A 19,884-nucleotide genomic window follows, 5' to 3' on the forward strand; every position below is an offset into this window, starting at 1 on the left:
CGTTAGTTGGTGTGGTGGTTCTTGTATTCTCAGCGTGGATATTTTGCATAGGGTTTTTTACTGACCGCACAGTTCCCTATCTGTCTTCTGCTATCTAGTATTAGCGGGCCTCATTTGCTGTATCTGTTTTCATTTCTACGTTTGTGTTTTCCCCTTACCTCACCGTTATTATTTGTTGGGGGCTTCCTATATCTTTGGGGTGATTTCTCTTGAGGCAAGTGAGGTCTTACTTTCCCTCCAGGAGTAGATAGTTTCTCAGGCTGCGTCGGGACGTCCAGGATTTTAGGCACGTTCACCGGCTACCTTTAGTGTGTTGGTTAGGATCAGGTTTGCGGTCAGTCCAGTTACCACCTCCCTAGAGCTCGTGTCTATGTTCATAAACTTAGCTAGTCCGTTTTGTGATCCTCAGCCACTAGGATCATAACAGTACAGCAGGCCTAAAAGTGTTTAATGCATCGCAGAAGTGGGATAAGAGAAGCCCTGAGTACAATTTTTTTTCTTTCCTCTCTATCTTTGCTGCAGTCTGTCCAGCTTCTCTCATCACCTTAATCTCTGGGTGGTTTTGTGTTCAGCTGCAGACATGGATCTTCAGAGTCTGACTTCTAGTGTGGATCATCTTGCTGCAAGGGTGCAAAGCATTCAGGATTTTGTTGTTCATAGCCCTATGTCAGAGCCTAAAATACCTATTCCTGAGTTGTTTTCTGGAGATAGATCTAGGTTTCTGAATTTTAAGAATAATTGTAAATTATTTCTATATTTGAGACCTCGTTCCTCTGGTGATTCCGCTCAGCAAGTTAAGATTGTTATCTCCTTGTTACGTGGCGACCCTCAAGATTGGGCTTTCTCTCTGGTGCCAGGAGATCCTGCATTGCTGAATGTGGATGCGTTTTTTCTGGCGCTTGGACTGCTTTATGAGGAACCTAATCTTGAGAACCAGGCAGAAAAGGCCTTGCTGGCTCTTTCTCAGGGCCAGGATGAAGCTGAGGTGTATTGTCAAAAATTTCGGAAATGGTCGGTGCTTACTCAATGGAATGAGTGTGCCCTGGCTGCAAATTTCAGAGAAGGTCTTTCTGAAGCCATTAAGAATGTTATGGTGGGGTTCCCCACGCCTGCAAGTCTGAATGACTCAATGGCTTTGGCCATTCAGATTGATCGGCGTTTGCGGGAGCGCAAATCTGCGCACCATCTGGCGGTGTTTTCTGAACAGAGACCTGAGTCTATGCAATGTGACCGAGTTCTGACCAGAATTGAGCGGCAAAATCATAGACGTCAAAATGGGTTGTGCTTTTACTGTGGTGATTCAACTCATGTTATCTCAGCATGCTCTAAGCGCGTTAAAAAAATCGCTAAACCTGTCACCATTGGTACTATACAGCCTAAATTCATTTTGTCTGTTACTTTAGTTTGTTCTTTGTCATCCTACTCGGTTATGGCTTTTGTGGATTCAGGTGCTGCCCTGAATCTGATGGATTTGTCGTTTGCCAGGCGCTGTGGTTTTGTCCTGGAGCCTTTGGAATTCCCTATTCCACTGAGGGGAATTGATGCTACACCATTGGCTGAGAATAAGCCTCAATATTGGACTCAAGTGACCATGTGCATGACTCCTGTGCATCAGGAGGTGATTCGCTTTCTTGTGCTGCATAATTTGCATGATGTTGTCGTGTTGGGTCTGCCATGGCTGCAGGCCCATAATCCAGTTCTGGATTGGAAAGCTATGTCTGTGTCAAGTTGGGGTTGCCAGGGGATTCATGGCGATGCTCCTTTGGTATCAATTGCTTCTTCCACTCCTTCTGAGGTCCCTGAGTTTTTGTCGGACTACCAGGATGTATTTGATGAGCCCAGATCCGGTGCCCTGCCTCCTCACAGGGATTGTGATTGTGCTATAAATTTGATTCCTGGTAGTAAGTTCCCTAAGGAACGACTTTTTAATTTGTCTGTACCAGAACATGCCGCAATGCGGAGCTATATAAAGGAGTCTTTAGAGAAGGGACATATTCGCCCGTCCTCCTCCCCTCTTGGTGCAGGATTCTTTTTTGTGGCCAAGAAGGATGGTTCTCTGAGACCTTGTATAGATTATCGTCTTCTAAATAAAATCACGGTCAAATTTCAGTATCCTTTGCCATTGTTGTCTGATCTGTTTGCTCGGATTAAGGGGTCCAGTTGGTTCACCAAGATAGATCTTCGTGGTGCGTATAACCTTGTGCGCATTAAGCAGGGGGATGTATGGAAAACAGCATTTAATACGCCCGAAGGCCATTTTGAGTACTTGGTGATGCCTTTTGGACTCTCTAATGCTCCTTCTGTGTTTCAGTCCTTCATGCATGACATCTTCCGAGAATATCTGGATAAATTTATGATTGTGTATCTGGATGACATTTTGGTCTTTTCTGAGGACTGGGAGTCCCATGTGAAGCAGGTCAGGATGGTATTTCAGGTCCTGCGTAGTGTTGAGCATTCCGATACCGCAAGTATCGGGTATCGGCCGATACTTGCGGGTATCGGAATTCCGATACCGAGATCCGATACTTTTGTGGTATCGGTATCAAAACAACATTAATGTGTAAAATAAAGAATTAAAATAAAAAATATTGCTATACTCACATCTCCGACGCAGCCTGGACCTTACCGAGGGAACCTGCAGCGTTCTTTGCTTAAAATGCGCGCTTTTCCTTCCTTCCGTGACGTCACGGCTTCTGATTGGTCACGTGCCGCCCATGTGGCCGCGACGCGACCAATCACAGCAAGCCGTTATGTAATTTTCAGGTCCTTCTAGGCATTCAGTATTTTAAAATTACGTTCCGGCTTTGTGATTGGTCACGTCGCGGTCACATGGGCGACGCGACCAATCACAAGCCGTGACGTCACGGGAGGCAGGAAACGCGCGCATTTTTAAAATTACGTCGCGGCTTGTGATTGGTTGCGTGCCGCCCATGTGACCGCGACGCGACCAATCACAGCAAGCCGTGATGTAATTTCAGGTCCTGAATGCAGAAATAGGCATCAGGACCTGAAATTACGTCACGGCTTGCTGTGATTGGTCGCGTCGCGGTCACATGGGCGGCACGCAACCAATCACAAGCCGTGACATAATTTTAAAAATGCGCGCGTTTCCTGCCTCCCGTGACGTCACGGCTTGTGATTGGTCGCGTCGCCCATGTGACCGCGACGCGACCAATCACAAAGCCGGAACGTAATTTTAAAATACTGAATGCCTAGAAGGACCTGAAAATTACGTCACGGCTTGCTGTGATTGGTCGCGTCGCGGCCACATGGGCGGCACGCGACCAATCACAAGCCGTGATGTCACGGAAGGAAGGAAAAGCGCGCATTTTAAGCAAAGAACGCTGCCGGTTCCCGCGGTAAGGTCCAGGCTGCGTCGGAGAGGTGAGTATAGCAATATTTTTTATTTTAATTCTTTCTTTTACACATTAATATGGTTCCCAGGGCCTGAAGGAGAGTTTCCTCTCCTTCAGACCCTGGGAACCATCAGGGATACCGTCCGATACTTGAGTCCCATTGACTTGTATTGGTATCGGGTATCGGTATCAGATTAGATCCGATACTTTGCCGGTATCGGCCGATACTTTCCGATACCGATACTTTCAAGTATCGGACGGTATCGCTCAACACTAGTCCTGCGTGCTAATGCCTTATTTGTGAAGGGCTCAAAATGTCTCTTCGGAGTACAGAAGGTTTCCTTTTTGGGTTTTATTTTTTCTCCTTCTACTATTGAGATGGACCCAGTCAAGGTCCAGGCTATTCATGACTGGACTCAGCCTACATCTGTTAAGAGTCTTCAGAAGTTCTTGGGTTTTGCTAATTTTTACCGTCGCTTCATTGCTAATTTTTTTGGCGTGGTTAAACCCTTGACGGATTTGACCAAGAAGGGTTCTGATGTGACTAATTGGTCTCCTGCGGCCGTGGAAGCCTTTCGGGAGCTGAAGCGCCGGTTTTCTTCGGCTCCAGTTTTGTGTCAGCCTGATGTCTCTCTTCCTTTTCAGGTCGAGGTTGATGCTTCTGAGATTGGAGCAGGGGCTGTTTTGTCGCAGAGAAGCTCTGATTGCTCTGTGATAAAGCCTTGTGCTTTCTTTTCAAGAAAGTTTTCACCTGCCGAGCGGAATTATGATGTTGGTAATCGGGAGTTGTTGGCTATGAAGTGGGCATTTGAGGAGTGGCGACATTGGCTCGAGGGAGCTAAGCATCGTGTAGTGGTCTTAACTGATCACAAAAATCTGATTTATCTCGAGTCTGCCAAGTGGCTGAATCCTAGACAGGCTCGTTGGTCGTTGTTTTTCTCCCGTTTCGATTTCGTGGTCTCGTACCTGCCTGGTTCGAAGAACGTGAAGTGTTATGATCCCAATGGCAGAGGATCTCTGATATTCCGGCAAGATAGCAAAAATATAAATACTGCTCTAGAGAGGTGGAAACTGGGCTAACCGCATACCTGATCCTGACACAAACAACTAAAAGTAGCCGGTGAACGTGCCTACGTTGGTTCTAGACGTCTCGAGCCAGCCGGAGAACTGACTACCCCTAGAGGGAAAAAATAAGACCTCGCTTGCCTCCAGAGAAATTGAACCCCAAAGATATAGAAAGCCCCCAACAAATAATAACGGTGAGGCAAGAGGAAAACACAAACGTAGAGATGAACTAGATTCAGCAAAGTGAGGCCCAATAGTCTAGATAACAGAAAATAGATAGTGGACTATGCGGTTAGCAGAAAACCCTACAAAACATCCACGCTGAACATTCAAGAACCCCCACACCGACTGACGGTGTGGAGGGAGAATATCAGCCCCCTAGAGCTTCCAGCGAGTCAAAAATCAAATGTAAAGCAAGCTGGACAAAAACACTGAATAATGCAAACGATCCAAATTGTACAAAACAGACTTAGCTTTTCTTGCATGAGGCAGACTGAAAGGAATCCGGAGGAGACCAAATAGGTCTGGATACAACGATGCCAGGCAAGAGACTGAGTCCAGAGGAGACTCAAATAGGAAACACCCGCTGCTTATCGACACAGCTGGAGCTCAGGCCTGCAACAAGACATACCTAACACAATACCGTTAGTGACCACAAGAGGGAGCCCAGAAACACAGTTCACAACAGTACCCCCCCCTTGAGGAGGGGTCACCGAACCCTCACCAAGACCCCCAGGGCGATCAGGATGAGCAGCGTGAAAGGCATGAACCAAATCAGCCGCATGAACATCAGAGGCGACAACCCAGGTATTATCCTCCTGACCATAGCCTTTCCACTTAACTAAATACTGGAGTTTCTGTCTAGAGATACGAGAATCCAGAATCTTCTCCACCACGTACTCCAACTCGCCCTCAACCAAAACCGGGGCAGGAGGCTCAACAGCAGGAACCATAGGCACCACGTACCGCCGCAACAAGGACCTATGGAACACATTATGAATAGCAAAAGACGCTGGAAGGTCCAAGCAAAAAGACACCGGGTTAAGGATTTCCAAAATCTTATAAGGACCGATAAAGCGAGGCTTGAACTTAGGAGAGGAGACTTTCAAAGGAACATGCCGAGAAGACAACCAAACCAAATCCCCAACACGAAGTCGGGGACCCACACCGCGGCGGCGGTTGGCAAACCGCTGGGCCTTGTCTTGTGACAATTTCAAATTGTCCACCACATGGTTCCAAATCCGCTGCAACCTATCCACCACAGAATCAACCCCAGGACAGTCAGAAGGTTCAACCTGACCCGAGGAGAAACGAGGATGAAAACCAGAGTTGCAGAAAAAGGGTGAAACCAAGGTGGCAGAACTAGCCCGATTATTAAGGGCAAACTCGGCCAGTGGCAAAAAGGTAACCCAGTCATCCTGATCAGCAGAAACAAAACATCTCAAATAAGTCTCTAACGTATGATTAGTTCGCTCGGTCTGGCCATTAGTCTGAGGATGAAAAGCCGACGAAAAAGACAAATCAATACCCATCTTAGCACAAAAGGATCGCCAGAATCTGGACACAAACTGGGATCCTCTGTCAGATACAATATTCTCAGGGATGCCATGCAAACGAACCACATTCTGAAAGAACAAAGGAACCAAATCAGAGGAGGAAGGCAACTTAGGCAAGGGCACCAAATGGACCATTTTAGAAAAACGATCGCACACCACCCAGATGACAGACATTTTCCGAGACACCGGAAGATCCGAAATGAAATCCATGGAAATGTGCGTCCAAGGCCTCCTTGGGATAGGCAAGGGCAAAAGCAACCCGCTGGCACGAGAACAGCAAGGCTTAGCCCGAGCACAAATCCCACAGGACTGCACAAAAGAATGCACATCCCGCGACAAGGAAGGCCACCAAAAGGACCTGGCCACCAAATCTCTGGTACCGAAAATCCCAGGATGTCCCGCCAACACCGAAGAATGAACCTCAGAAATAACTCTGTTGGTCCATCCATCAGGGACAAACAATCTCTCTGGTGGACAATGATCAGGCCTATCTGCCTGAAATTTTTGCAGCCCTCGTCGCAAATCTGGGGAAATGGCAGACAAAATTACTCCCTCTTTGAGAATACCAGCCGGCTCAGAGACTCCCGGAGAATCAGGCACAAAACTCCTAGAAAGTGCATCAGCCTTCACGTTCTTCGAACCAGGCAGGTACGAGACCACAAAGTCAAAACGGGAGAAAAACAACGACCAACGGGCCTGTCTAGGATTCAGGCGCTTGGCAGACTCGAGGTAAATCAGATTTTTATGATCAGTCAAGACCACCACACGATGTCTAGCTCCCTCGAGCCAATGTCGCCACTCCTCAAATGCCCACTTCATGGCCAACAACTCCCGATTACCAACATCGTAGTTCCGCTCAGCAGGCGAAAATTTCCTTGAAAAGAAGGCGCATGGCTTCATCACAGAGCCATCAGAACTTTTTTGCGACAAAACAGCCCCTGCACCAATTTCAGAAGCATCAACTTCAACCTGGAAGGGAAGAGAGACATCCGGCTGGCACAAGACTGGCGCTGAAGTAAACCGACGCTTCAGCTCCCGAAAGGCCTCCACGGCCGCAGGAGACCAATTCGCAACATCAGAACCCTTCTTGGTCATATCCGTCAAAGGTTTAACCACGCTGGAGAAATTAGCGATAAAACTACAGTAAAAATTAGCAAAGCCCAAGAACTTCTGCAGGCTCTTAACAGACGTGGGCTGAGTCCAGTCATGAATGGCACGGACCTTAACTGGGTCCATCTCCACAGTAGAAGGGGAAAAAATAAAACCCAAAAAAGAAACCTTCTGTACCCCAAAGATACATTTTGAGCCCTTCACAAATAGAGCATTCTCCCGCAAAACCTGAAACACCATCCTGACCTGGTTCACATGGGACTCCCAATCATCAGAAAAAAACAAAATATCGTCCAGATAAATAATCATAAATTTATCCAGATATTTCCGGAAGATGTCATGCATGAAGGACTGAAACACAGAAGGAGCATTAGATAATCCGAAAGGCATCACCAGGTACTCAAAATGACCCTCAGGCGTATTAAATGCCGTTTTCCATTCATCTCCCTGCTTTATGCGCACAAGGTTATACGCACCACGAAGATCTATCTTGGTGAACCAACTGGATCCCTTAATCCGAGCAAACAAATCAGACAACAATGGCAAAGGATACTGAAATTTAACAGTGATCTTATTCAGAGGATGATAATCAATACAAGGTCTCAGAGACCCGTCTTTCTTGCCCACAAAAAAGAATCCTGCACCAAGAGGGGACGAGGATGGGCGAATATGTCCCTTCTCCAAAGACTCCTTTTATATAACTCCGCATCGCGGCATGCTCTGGCACAGATAAATTAAAGAGTCGTCCCTTAGGAAACTTACTACCAGGAATCAAATCTATAGCACAATCACAGTCCCTATGAGGAGGAAGGGCACTGGACCTGGCCTCATTAAATACATCCTGAAAGTCTGACAAAAACTCAGGGATCTCAGAAGGAGTAGAAGAAGCAATAGACACCAATGGAGAATCGCCATGAATCCCCTGACACCCCCAACTAGACACAGTCATAGCTTTCCAATCTAAAACTGGATTATGGGCCTGTAACCATGGCAGACCCAAAACGACAACATCATGCATTTTATGCAGTACCAAAAAACGAATCACCTCCTGATGTACAGGAGTCATGCACATGGTCACCTGCGTCCAATACTGAGGTTTATTCTCTGCCAATGGCGTAGAATCAATTCCTCTAAGAGGAATAGGATTTTCCAAAGGCTCCAGGACAAAACCGCAGCGCTTGGCAATCGACAAATCCATCAGACTTAAAGCAGCACCAGAATCCACAAAAGCCATAACTGAGTAAGAAGATAATGAACAAATTAAAGTCACAGACAAAATAAACTTAGGCTGAAAAGTACCAATGGCGACAGGATTAACTTTTTTCTTTAAACGTTTAGAGCATGCTGAGATAACATGTGTTGAATCACCACAGTAGAAACACAACCCATTTTGACATCTATGATTTTGTCGCTCGGCTCTGGTCAGAATTCTGTCACATTGCATAGAATCAGGTGACCGTTCAGACAGCACCGCCAAAGGATTATCAGATTTGCGCTCCCGCAAACATCGATCAATTTGAATGGCTAGAGCCATTGAATCATTTAGACCTGTAGGGATAGGAAACCCCACCATCACATCTTTAATGGCTTCAGAAAGACCATTTCCATTGAGTAAGCACGGACCATTTCCGAAATTTTTGGCAATATACCTCAGCTTCGTCCTGACCCTGAGAGATAACCAGCAACATTTTTTCAGCCTGATTTTCAAGATTAGGCTCCTCATAAAGCAAACCAAGTGCCAGAAAAAACGCATCAACATTCACCAATGCAGGATCTCCTGGCGCCAGAGAGAAGACCCAATCCTGAGGGTCGCCGCGCAAGAAGGAAATAACAATCTTAGCTTGCTGAGCGGAATCACCAGAGGAACGAGGTTTCAGAGACAGAAACAATTTACAATTATTCCTAAAATTCAGGAATTTAGATCTATCTCCAAAAAATGGCTCAGGAATAGGTATTTTTGGTTCAGACATAGGGCTATGGATAACAAAATCCTGAATGCTTTGCACCCTAGCAGCAAGCTGATCCACACTAGAAGTCAAAGTCTGGACATTCATATCTGCAGCAGAGTTTCAGCCACTCAGAGAAAAAGGGGATGGAAGAAGCTAGGCAAGCTGCAGCAAAAAAAAAACAAAAAAAAAACCTCAGAACTTCTTTTTAATCCCGCTTCTGCGATGCATTAAACATTTTCTTTTGGTCTGGCATTCTGTTATGATCCCAATGGCAGAGGATCTCTGATATTCCGGCAAGATAGCAAAAATATAAATACTGCTCTAGGGAGGTGGAAACTGGGCTAACCGCATACCTGATCCTGACACAAACAACTAAAAGTAGCCGGTGAACGTGCCTACGTTGGTTCTAGACGTCTCGAGCCAGACGGAGAACTGACTACCCCTAGAGGGAAAAAATAAGACCTCGCTTGCCTCCAGAGAAATTGAACCCCAAAGATATAGAAAGCCCCCAACAAATAATAATGGTGAGGCAAGAGGAAAACACAAACGTAGAGATGAACTAGATTCAGCAAAGTGAGGCCCAATAGTCTAGATAACAGAAAATAGATAGTGGACTATGCGGTTAGCAGAAAACCCTACAAAACATCCATGCTGAACATTCAAGAACCCCCACACCGACTGACGGTGTGGAGGGAGAATATCATCCCCCTAGAGCTTCCAGCGAGTCAAAAATCAAATGTAAAGCAAGCTGGACAAAAACACTGAATAATGCAAACGATCCAAATTGTACAAAACAGACTTAGCTTTTCTTGCATGAGGCAGACTGAAAGGAATCCGGAGGAGACCAAATAGGTCTGGATACAACGATGCCAGGCAAGAGATTGAGTCCAGAGGAGACTCAAATAGGAAACACCGGCTGCTTAACGACACAGCTGGAGCTCAGGCCTGCAACAAGACATACCTAACACAATACCGTTAGTGACCACCAGAGGGAGCCCAGAAACACAGTTCACAACAGTGAAGGCTGATGCTCTTTCTAGGAGTTTTATGCCTGACTCTCCGGGAGTTTCAGAGCCGGCTGGTATCCTCAGAGAGGGAGTGATTTTGTCTGCCATTTCCCCAGATTTGCAAAAAGTGCTGCAGAAATTTCAGGCGGATAGACCTGACCGTTGCCCACCAGAGAGACTGTTTGTCCCAGATAGATGGACCAGCAGAGTTATTTCCGAGGTTCATTCTTCGGTGTTGGCAGGACATCCTGGGATTTTTGGTACCAGAGATTTGGTGGCTAGGTCCTTCTGGTGGCCTTCCTTGTCACGGGATGTGCGTTCATTTGTGCAGTCCTGTGGGATTTGTGCTCGGGCTAAGCCTTGCTGTTCTCGTGCCAGCGGTTTGCTTTTGCCTTTGCCTGTCCCGAAGAGGCCTTGGACGCACATTTCCATGGATTTTATTTCGGATCTTCCAGTCTCTCAGAGAATGTCTGTCATCTGGGTGGTGTGTGATCGTTTTTCCAAAATGGTCCATTTGGTGCCCTTGCCTAAGTTGCCTTCCTCCTCCGATTTGGTTCCTCTATTTTTTCAGAATGTGGTTCGCTTGCACGGCATCCCTGAAAATATTGTGTCTGACAGAGGATCCCAGTTTGTGTCCAGATTTTGGCGGATCTTTTGTGCTAAGATGGGCATTGATTTGTCTTTTTCGTCGGCCTTCCATCCTCAGACGAATGGCCAAACCGAGCGAACTAATCAGACCTTGGAAACTTATTTAAGATGTTTTGTTTCTGCTGAACAGGATGATTGGGTGACTTTTTTGCCATTGGCCGAGTTTGCCCTTAATAATCGGGCTAGTTCTGCTACTTTGGTTTCGCCTTTTTTCTGCAATTCTGGTTTTCATCCTCGTTTTTCCTCGGGTCAGGTTGAGCCTTCTGACTGTCCTGGGGTGGATTCTGTGGTGGATAGGTTGCAACAGATTTGGAACCATGTGGTGGACAATTTGAAGTTGTCACAGGAGAAGGCTCAGCGCTTTGCCAATCGCTGTCGCGGTGTGGGTCCCCGACTTCTTGTTGGGGATTTGGTATGGCTGTCTTCTCGGTATGTTCCTATGAAGGTTTCCTCTCCTAAATTCAAGCCTCGCTTCATCGGTCCTTATAAGATTTTGGAAATCCTTAACCCGGTGTCATTTCGTTTGGACCTCCCAGCGTCGTTTGCCATTCATAACGTGTTCCATAGGTCTTTGTTGCGGAGGTATGTGGTGCCTGTGGTTCCTTCTGTTGAACCCCCTGCCCCGGTGCTGGTTGAGGGCGAATTGGAGTACGTGGTGGAGAAGATCTTGGATTCTCGTATTTCTAGACGGAGGCTTCAGTATTTGGTTAAGTGGAAGGGCTATGGTCAGGAGGATAATTCCTGGGTTGTCGCCTCTGATGTTCATGCGGCCGATTTGGTTCATGCCTTCCATGTGGCTCATCCTGATCGCCCTGGGGGTTTTGATGAGGGTTTGGTGACCCCTCCTCAAGGGGGGGGGGTACTGTTGTGAACTCTGTTTTTGGGCTCCCTCTTGTGGTCACAACTGGAACTGTGTGAGTGCTGTCTTTGAGCTCCCTCTGGTGGCTCTTTGTGTCATTCTGCAGGTCTGAGGCTTGATCAGCTGTCTCGTTATCTGTTAGCTGGTTTCCTATTTAGTTCACCTGGACTCTCAGTTGTTGCCTGCTGTCAATGTCTTCAGTGCTATTTTGGAGCTCTCCTGCAGTCCTTCGTTATCAGTCTCTTCAAGAGAAGCTAAGTTTTGCTTGGTTAATTTTTTGACCATTAGTGGTCATATGTTTCTTGTTTTTTTTGTTTCTTGTCCAGCTTGCTAATATGTGATTTCCTTGCTTGCTGGTAGCTCTAGGGGGCTGAGTTTCTCCCCTCACACCGTTAGTTGGTGTGGTGGTTCTTGTATTCTCAGCGTGGATATTTTGCATAGGGTTTTTTACTGACCGCACAGTTCCCTATCTGTCTTCTGCTATCTAGTATTAGCGGGCCTCATTTGCTGTATCTGTTTTCATTTCTACGTTTGTGTTTTCCCCTTACCTCACCGTTATTATTTGTTGGGGGCTTCCTATATCTTTGGGGTGATTTCTCTTGAGGCAAGTGAGGTCTTACTTTCCCTCCAGGAGTAGATAGTTTCTCAGGCTGCGTCGGGACGTCCAGGATTTTAGGCACGTTCACCGGCTACCTTTAGTGTGTTGGTTAGGATCAGGTTTGCGGTCAGTCCAGTTACCACCTCCCTAGAGCTCGTGTCTATGTTCATAAACTTAGCTAGTCTGTTTTGTGATCCTCAGCCACTAGGATCATAACAATGCTCCTCACCAAAAAATCTACTCCAGTCAATGACTAGTAGCATTTCTGGCATAGGAAATGTCGACACCTTTACTGAATTAGACAAGCGAACATAGCCACTCCCTATTCTGTCCCATCTCTTCCCCAACTCCACCCATTTTTATTAAATTGCTTCAAAGTGGCATGAAGACACCAAAAGTCACAACATTTTTGTGCAACTACATATTGCATAACATTTTGATGACTTTTTAAAAGTATTTTACAACAGTTTTCAAAACAACTTTGATGAATTGGGCCCTGTAGTAAACAGTTTCCCAACCCCTTCACAATGATTTGGAAAATGGGAAGCCAACATTGTTTTACTTACAGGGAACCTATCACCAGGTTTTTCACAATATAACGTAGGACCAGCACCTGTAAGCTCTCTGTTTCAGCATACTAGAATTGTATATATATATATATATATATATATATATATATATATATATATACTGTATATACAGTATGTCCCCAGTTAGCTGTACCTAACACACAAAAAATTGCTTTTATTATATTCATCTACGGGGCAGTCTAGTCCGATAGGCGTCACTGGTTTTGATATGGCAATTCATGCAATCAATGTTCTCCTTCTTGCTCCATGAGGATGAAATGTCCTACATCATCTAAACAGTGTTCTCCATCGCACTTCTCTCTGCCCTGCCGAGGTCAGAGCAAAGTACTGCATGCAGCGGCGCACTTTGGCCCTTCACCATGCATGTGCATTACAGTACTTTGCTCTGCCCTCGGCAGGTGCAGGGAAGCGTGATGGAGGACACTGTGGATGACGATGCTCTTATAGGCAGTCACTTTGGAACAGTGATAAGGAGCAGGCCAGCTCAAGCTCCTGAACCTGTTTTTGGCCTGTTTTTTTGCTGACGCTGTACTGCAATAATTATTAGTCATGTAATCACTATCACTGCTACAAACCTAAGATGTTTTTCCTCACCTGACATTTTCTCCGACCACACCCTGTCACCTACTGTGTGCCATCTCATTTATGTTCCCCCTGCCACTGTGCCCATTTGTCTTTATGTGGCCTGGCCATATTGCCTCTTCCCTCCAACCACCGCCACCCTTTATTTGCAGTCAAAAGGGAAGGAGGCTGTCTGACAGAAAAAGTAGAGGAGCCAGCATCCGTATGTGGTAAAATCCATAGATTTTTATTAAAGATATTACTAAAACTACAAGGATCATTAAAGCACCATAAAAGAAGGAGCTGACACTATTACACCTTTCAGGTCAATGCGCCCCTTAGCTATAGCATCAATAAACCAACTACACAAATGGCTATATATAGTGAAATAGACATTATTGATAACACTTGTTAGACTACACATTGGAACTAAAGAGACATTTCTAAGGCAAATTGCATTACTATTATATATACCCAGGTGCATACGTGCAAGAGTCCCATAAATATCTCATTTATAGGACTGGTAATAATTAATAATATTTGTTAGTCTGGAGATTGGAGTAATAAGAACATGTTAAAGACAGATTGAATTACTCCCATAATTACCGGAGTTTACCAAGACACCTTAAAGGTTTTATTTATTATTATTTTAAGTAAGCATTTTTTGTATACAGTATATGCCTATATGGATTGCAATATTTAGTGCAATGGGGCTGGAAGTTTTGAAGACTCGGGAGCAAGGAGCAACAAGTATCAGTGTATTTGTCTAGGCAGGGGTCGGTCTGGGGACTCAAATCATTTTGGGATCTGGTTAGAAGTCTGGATTCAGTTTGTGGACTGGAATCTGAATTGAGAGATGACATGTGTGCTGCTTATGAGGAGAAAGGGTCCATTGAGGTCTGCCATGTGTGAGAGATAATAGAGCCTGCAGGGCCAGAAGCAGCAGCACGCACACTGTTTTGGTGCACTGTATAAGCAGCAACTTTAGTGCAATGTTTTTTTAAAACATTTTCCTACACTTCACAGATTATCCCTTTTGGTTCCCTACGGTGCAAGCACCCAATAGTCTCCCACATACTCCTCTGAGACCATTTTCATTTCCATTATGCACCCCTTTCCCAGACACACACCCATTGTATGGGGCCCAGATTTGCAGCACCGGATAGCCATATGCAAATACACAGACATGCTTTGCATTCTTTCGACACAATACGATTTGTTTTCTTTTTTCACTCTCTGGAGTAATAAAACATTGTCTTTTCTGGTCCTGGCCTGTTTTTATAGCCAGGAGAACTGAATAAAACAAGAAAGATAACTAAAGAGCTCTTGGCTCTTATTGTATGATATGGCTAAAGCTGGAGTTACACTAAACAACTTACCAACGATCACGACCAGCGATACGACCTGGCCGTGATCGTTGGTAAGTCGTTGTGTGGTCGCTGGGGAGCTGTCACACAGTCAGCTCTCTCCAGCGACCAACGATCAGGGGAACGACTTCGGCATAGTTGAAACTGTCTTCAACGATGCCGAAGTCCCCCTGCAGCACCCGGATAACCAGGGTAAACATCGGGTTACTAAGTGCAGGGCCGCGCTTAGTAACCCGATAATTACCCTGGTTACCATTGTAAAAGTAAAAAAAAAACCACTACATACTCACATTCTGATGTCTGTCACGTCCCCCGCCGGCATCCACAGGGTTAAAACTGCTTTCGGCTGCTAATGCATGCGCTTCCCTGCACTGAATGAGTCAGCGCCAGCAGTAACAGCGGTGACGTCACTGTGCTCTGCTTTACGGCCGGCGCTGACACAGTCAGTGCAGGGAAGCGCGTGCATTAGCAGCACTCTTGCCGAAAGCAGTTTTAACCCTGTGGATGCCGGGGGACGTGACAGACATCAGAATGTGAGTATGTACTGTTTTTTTAACTTTTACAATGGTAACCAGGGTAAATATCGGGTTATTAAGCGCGGCCCTGCGCTTAAGGCTGAGTCACACATAACGATATCGTTAACTATATCGTTGCAACGTCACGCTTTTGGTGACGTAGCAACGATCCCGTTAACGATCTCGTTATGTGTGACAGCGACCAACGATCAGGCCCGTGCTGGGAGATCGTTGGTCGATGGGAATGATCAGGACCATTTTTTGGTCGCTGATCACCCGCTGTCATCGCTGGATCGGCGTGTGTGACGCCGATCCAGCGATGTGTTCACTTGTAACCAGGGTAAATATCGGGTTACTAAGCGCAGCGCCGTGCTTAGTAACCCGATATTTACCCTGGTTACCATTGTAAAAGTAAAAAAAAAAACAGTACATACTCACATTCTGATGTCTGTGACAGCGCCGGCCGTAAAGCAGAGCGCAGCGGTCACGTCACCGCTGTTACTGCCGGCGCTGACACATTCAGTGCAGGGAAGCGCGTGCATTAGCAGCGCTCTTGCCGAAAGCAGTTTTAACCCTGTGGACGCCGGTGGGGGACGTGACAGACATCAGAGTGTGAGTATGTAGTGTTTTTTTTTCTTTACTTTTACATGGTAACCAGGGTAAATATCAGGTTACTAAGCGCGGCCCTGCACTTAGTAACCCGATGTTTACCCTGGTTACCCGGGTGCTGCAGGGGGACTTCGGCATCGTTGAAGACAGTTTCAACGATGCCGAAGTCGTTCCCCTGATCGTTGGTCGCTGGAGAGAGCTGTCTGTGTGACAGCTCCCCAGCGACCACACAACGACTTACCAACGATCACGGCCAGGTCATATCACTGGTCGTGATCGTTGGTAAGTCATTTAGTGTAACTCCAGCTTTAGTAACCCGATATTTACCCTGGTTACAAGTGAACACATCGCTGGATCGGAGTCACACACGCCGATCCAGCGATGACAGCGGGTGATCAGCGACCAAAAAATGGTACTGATCATTCCTATCGACCAACGATCTCCAAGCAGGGGCCTGATCGTTGGTCGCTGTCACACATAACGAGATCGTTAGCAGGATCGTTGCTACGTCACCAAAAGCGTGATGTTGCAATGATATCGTTAACGATATTGTTATGTGTGACCCAGCGTTAACACACGGCTAATGAGCAGCTGTCATGGATAATCCTAGGACTGATCAACTCTTTATATACTCATAGGCACCAATTTATTGGAAACCCCCATATCCTGACTGATTAAATGACATAATCATATAACAAAGTAATCATCAGTGTTTCCTAAATAAATATATACCTCCAAATGGGACTCGGGAAATGAAAGCAATTACAGAAGAAAGGTACTCACTACTTCTTGAGGGAATTTAAGGAAGCATAGAGTTGCGGATCATTCCACTCAAATGTCTGGATCTGGTTGTTGGTCATTGTGGCAAAAGCATAAATCACATGAGTACACATGCAAGGATCAACATTATCAGGCATATATGTGGCGGGACTAGGGTAGTACTGAGCCCAGTTGGTAAAGTAACAAACCAACTTGACAGACGAGCCTGGCAAGGAGAACATTACAATAATCAATTAAATAAATTAGTACAACAAAAACAATAAAATACTATATAAAAAACACATTAATACCCAAACATATATATCTGTATTTGTATGAATGTACACCAATGTATGGTATTTGTCTCTCTGAAGACTAGTACTGAGATCCTGCTATGAGAGCATTAGAACCTTACTCCATCATGGCTGAAGTGTGTGATCGCTCAGTTGCTAAAGCTCGTTCATTTTGATGGGAATCAGCCATACAGAAAATGTAGTAGATTTCGCAATAAAAAGACTAGAACTCAGAGTAATCTGATAATAGAGAAGAAAATCTGTGGAATAACATGGACTTACCTAACTGCGCATGCAGTAGGAAGGTGAAACCTGCAGAAAATTAATGGGGCAAGATTAAGAGAATAACATAAGCCACTTTTACTGTACTCAGTGACAGAGTAAAATTGAAAGAAACTCACAGGTGAAAAGCAGGAATTTGTTCATCTTGATTCCTGAAATAAATCCATTGACAGGAGTAGCTCTCTTATATAGATATCTGTCACCTCCACTTTGTCCCAGACACGCGCTCTACAACTGATATCAAAGATAAAGAAAAGTTACCTACAGTGTAACACTGACTCTTTTGTATTTTGGGCCATAAGGTGACTTTAGCACACAGAAATTAAATTGGATGCAACTCAATACAAATATTCCATTGGGCACTAGAAGTATTTGAGTTACTAAACTCATACTGGGAGGTGAGTAATCATTAGTTATATAATAGAAAGTACCCTTCAAGGATTGTACCTATGTAAAAAAGGAAAGACTCAGAATAAGGGGGAGGTAAAATAAGCAACCACCAAGAGTGCAGCAGGTTGTGCATACAGAAACGTTCCATATAGTGACATAATAGCAGCATAGTGCTTCAGTATGACAGAGATAGAGAGAACGTACCGAATGTTTGTCTAGTAGTTAGAGATGAGCGGTGTTCAAGTCGAACTGTTCGTTAATTTCAAATTCAAGCTGTTTTAGGCGGTGCTCGAGTCGTTCGACGAACTCGAACAATTTGCTTAAAATTCGGCTGTTCGAGTTTCAGTTCGATAACTGTTCGTTCACCAAAAGCCTAACTTGATTTTCACATTAAAACTGTTTATCATTGTTAATAGACTGTTTCAGTGTATAGTGGGCGGGGGGAGGGGTGGGGGATAGATCTGTGCTGAAATAATGCCAATCTCCTTTTTTTTTTTCTTTCCTGCATTTACAGTGGGGCAGTGCAGTCTCTCAGCCTATCAGCAGTGCACACACACACAGCAATGTGCATGTGATGCACACAAGCAAGGGCATGTGTCATTGGCTGTGTATGTCACATGTCCTTGCCCTATAAGAACCAGCCATTTTCCCCGTCGCCACCATTTCCTCACTGCTGCAGCTTAGTCTTAGACGGCACCACTGCTGCTGTGGGCGCTATACAGTCTAAGAGTCTTTTTTGTGAGTGAATTTTCTGAGAGATAGGTTTATGGAGTCAGGAGTCGGGACTAGTTGTAATATCAGCCCTTTTCAGGGTAGGTTACAGTAGTTCATAGCACTTTTTGCAGGCAGGTCTGTGCCAGTGCTGTGCAAGTGTTTGTCACAGCATTTGGTGTAATCTAGCTCAGCCAATCCATTTGGGCTAGTAGCATTGTCTGGCAGTCATCTGAATAGCCCGCCTGTGAAGCTAGCTACACCGCCTGTGAATCTAAATTTTTACTGCATCTAACCCAGTAAATCGTTTTGGGCTTAGTAGCAGTGTCTGCATGTCGGCGGAGTAGCTCGCCTGTGAAGCTACACCGCCTGTGTATCTAAATTTTTACTGCATCTAACTCAGTAAATCATTTTGGGCATAGTAGCAGTGTCTGCACGTCAGCGGAGTAGCCCGCCTGTGAAGCTACACCACCTGTGTATCTAAATTTTTACTGCATCTAACCCAGTAAATGGTTGCAGTGGGAAGCTCATTGTGCTACAATGTGGCCTAGTGGGCTGGGCCAACCACCGTCTGCCCCATCAAGTGCATCCGCGGCCTCTTCATCCTCTGTGACTGTGGGGACAGCAGTCGCACATGGTTTTAGACGCAGACCTTCCACCTCTTTATCCGCAACAGCCAGTGTGATTGGCAGGCCGTCAGGCCATTTGCAAGTGGAAACACCTGCTGGTATTGAGCGCTCTCTGACATCAAGACCACCACATTTTGATCAAGGCAACAAAATATCTTCACCTGCACCTTCTTCACAGACCAGCAGTTTGCCGGGGACACCCTACTCAACCCCGTCTAAGCACGGCAGCCAGCCCTCGGTCCCTCAGATGTGGACAAGTAAAAGGCCATTTCCTCCTAGCCATGACAAAGCTAAGAGGTTGAATTTCACCATCTGAAAGCTGTTGGCTACAGAAATGCTGCCTTTCCGCCTGGTGGACACAGAGGATTTTCGAGACTTTATGTCCGTCGCAGTGCCCAGTCAACACTACTTCTCAAAGACAGCTGTGCCTGCGCTACACCAGCATGTCACACACAACATCACCGCTTCCTTCAGAAAATTTGTGCGTGACAGGGTGCATTTCACCACAGACACTTGGACGAGTAGACATGGACTGGGGCATTACATGTCGGTGATTGGGCACTGGGTAACTATGGTGACATCAGTAGAAGGGGCTGCTGTCCAAGTCTTGCTGTCCCCACGAGTTGCGCGTCGATCCTCTGTATCTCTAAGTTCCTCCACTGCTTCTGCCTCCTCCACCTCCTCTCAGTCCTCCACCTGCACCCAAAGCCTGTCTGGTAATGCCACCCACATTCTAACTGCGCAGAAGGAATCCTGCACACCTCCTTACTATGGTGTCATCAGGACTCAACGGCATCAGGTGGAGTTTACCTTGAAATGTCTGGGAAATGTGAGTCACACAGCTGAGGAGTTGTGGCCAGCTCTGGAGACCAAGTTCCATCAATGGTTGTCTCCACTGAACCTGCAGCCAGGGAACGCCGTGTGCGACAATGCTGCAAACCTGGGTGCGGCCCTTGGCAATGTCACACACGTGCCTTGTATGGCTCACATTTTGAACCTGGTTGTCCAGCAATTTTTATCCCACTATCCC

General features: G+C 45.8%; 1 protein-coding gene across 1 annotated transcript in view; it reads right to left on the reverse strand.

Annotated features, from left to right (window-relative positions):
- Positions 1 to 17,277, reverse strand: part of LOC143818152 (acidic mammalian chitinase-like) — a 28,758-nt gene extending 11,481 nt beyond the window's left edge. The window contains exons 1-3 of the mRNA XM_077299557.1: positions 17,244 to 17,277; positions 17,125 to 17,154; positions 16,574 to 16,775 (exon numbers count right to left, since the gene is read on the reverse strand). Coding sequence (XP_077155672.1) covers positions 16,574 to 16,775; positions 17,125 to 17,154; positions 17,244 to 17,268 — 257 coding nt within the window. The 5' untranslated portion in view covers positions 17,269 to 17,277. The remainder of the gene's footprint in view (positions 1 to 16,573; positions 16,776 to 17,124; positions 17,155 to 17,243) is intronic.
- Positions 17,278 to 19,884: the final 2,607 nt, after the last annotated feature.

Source organism: Ranitomeya variabilis, chromosome 3 (assembly GCF_051348905.1).
Source record: "Ranitomeya variabilis isolate aRanVar5 chromosome 3, aRanVar5.hap1, whole genome shotgun sequence".
NCBI classification, from domain to species: Eukaryota; Metazoa; Chordata; class Amphibia; order Anura; family Dendrobatidae; genus Ranitomeya; species Ranitomeya variabilis.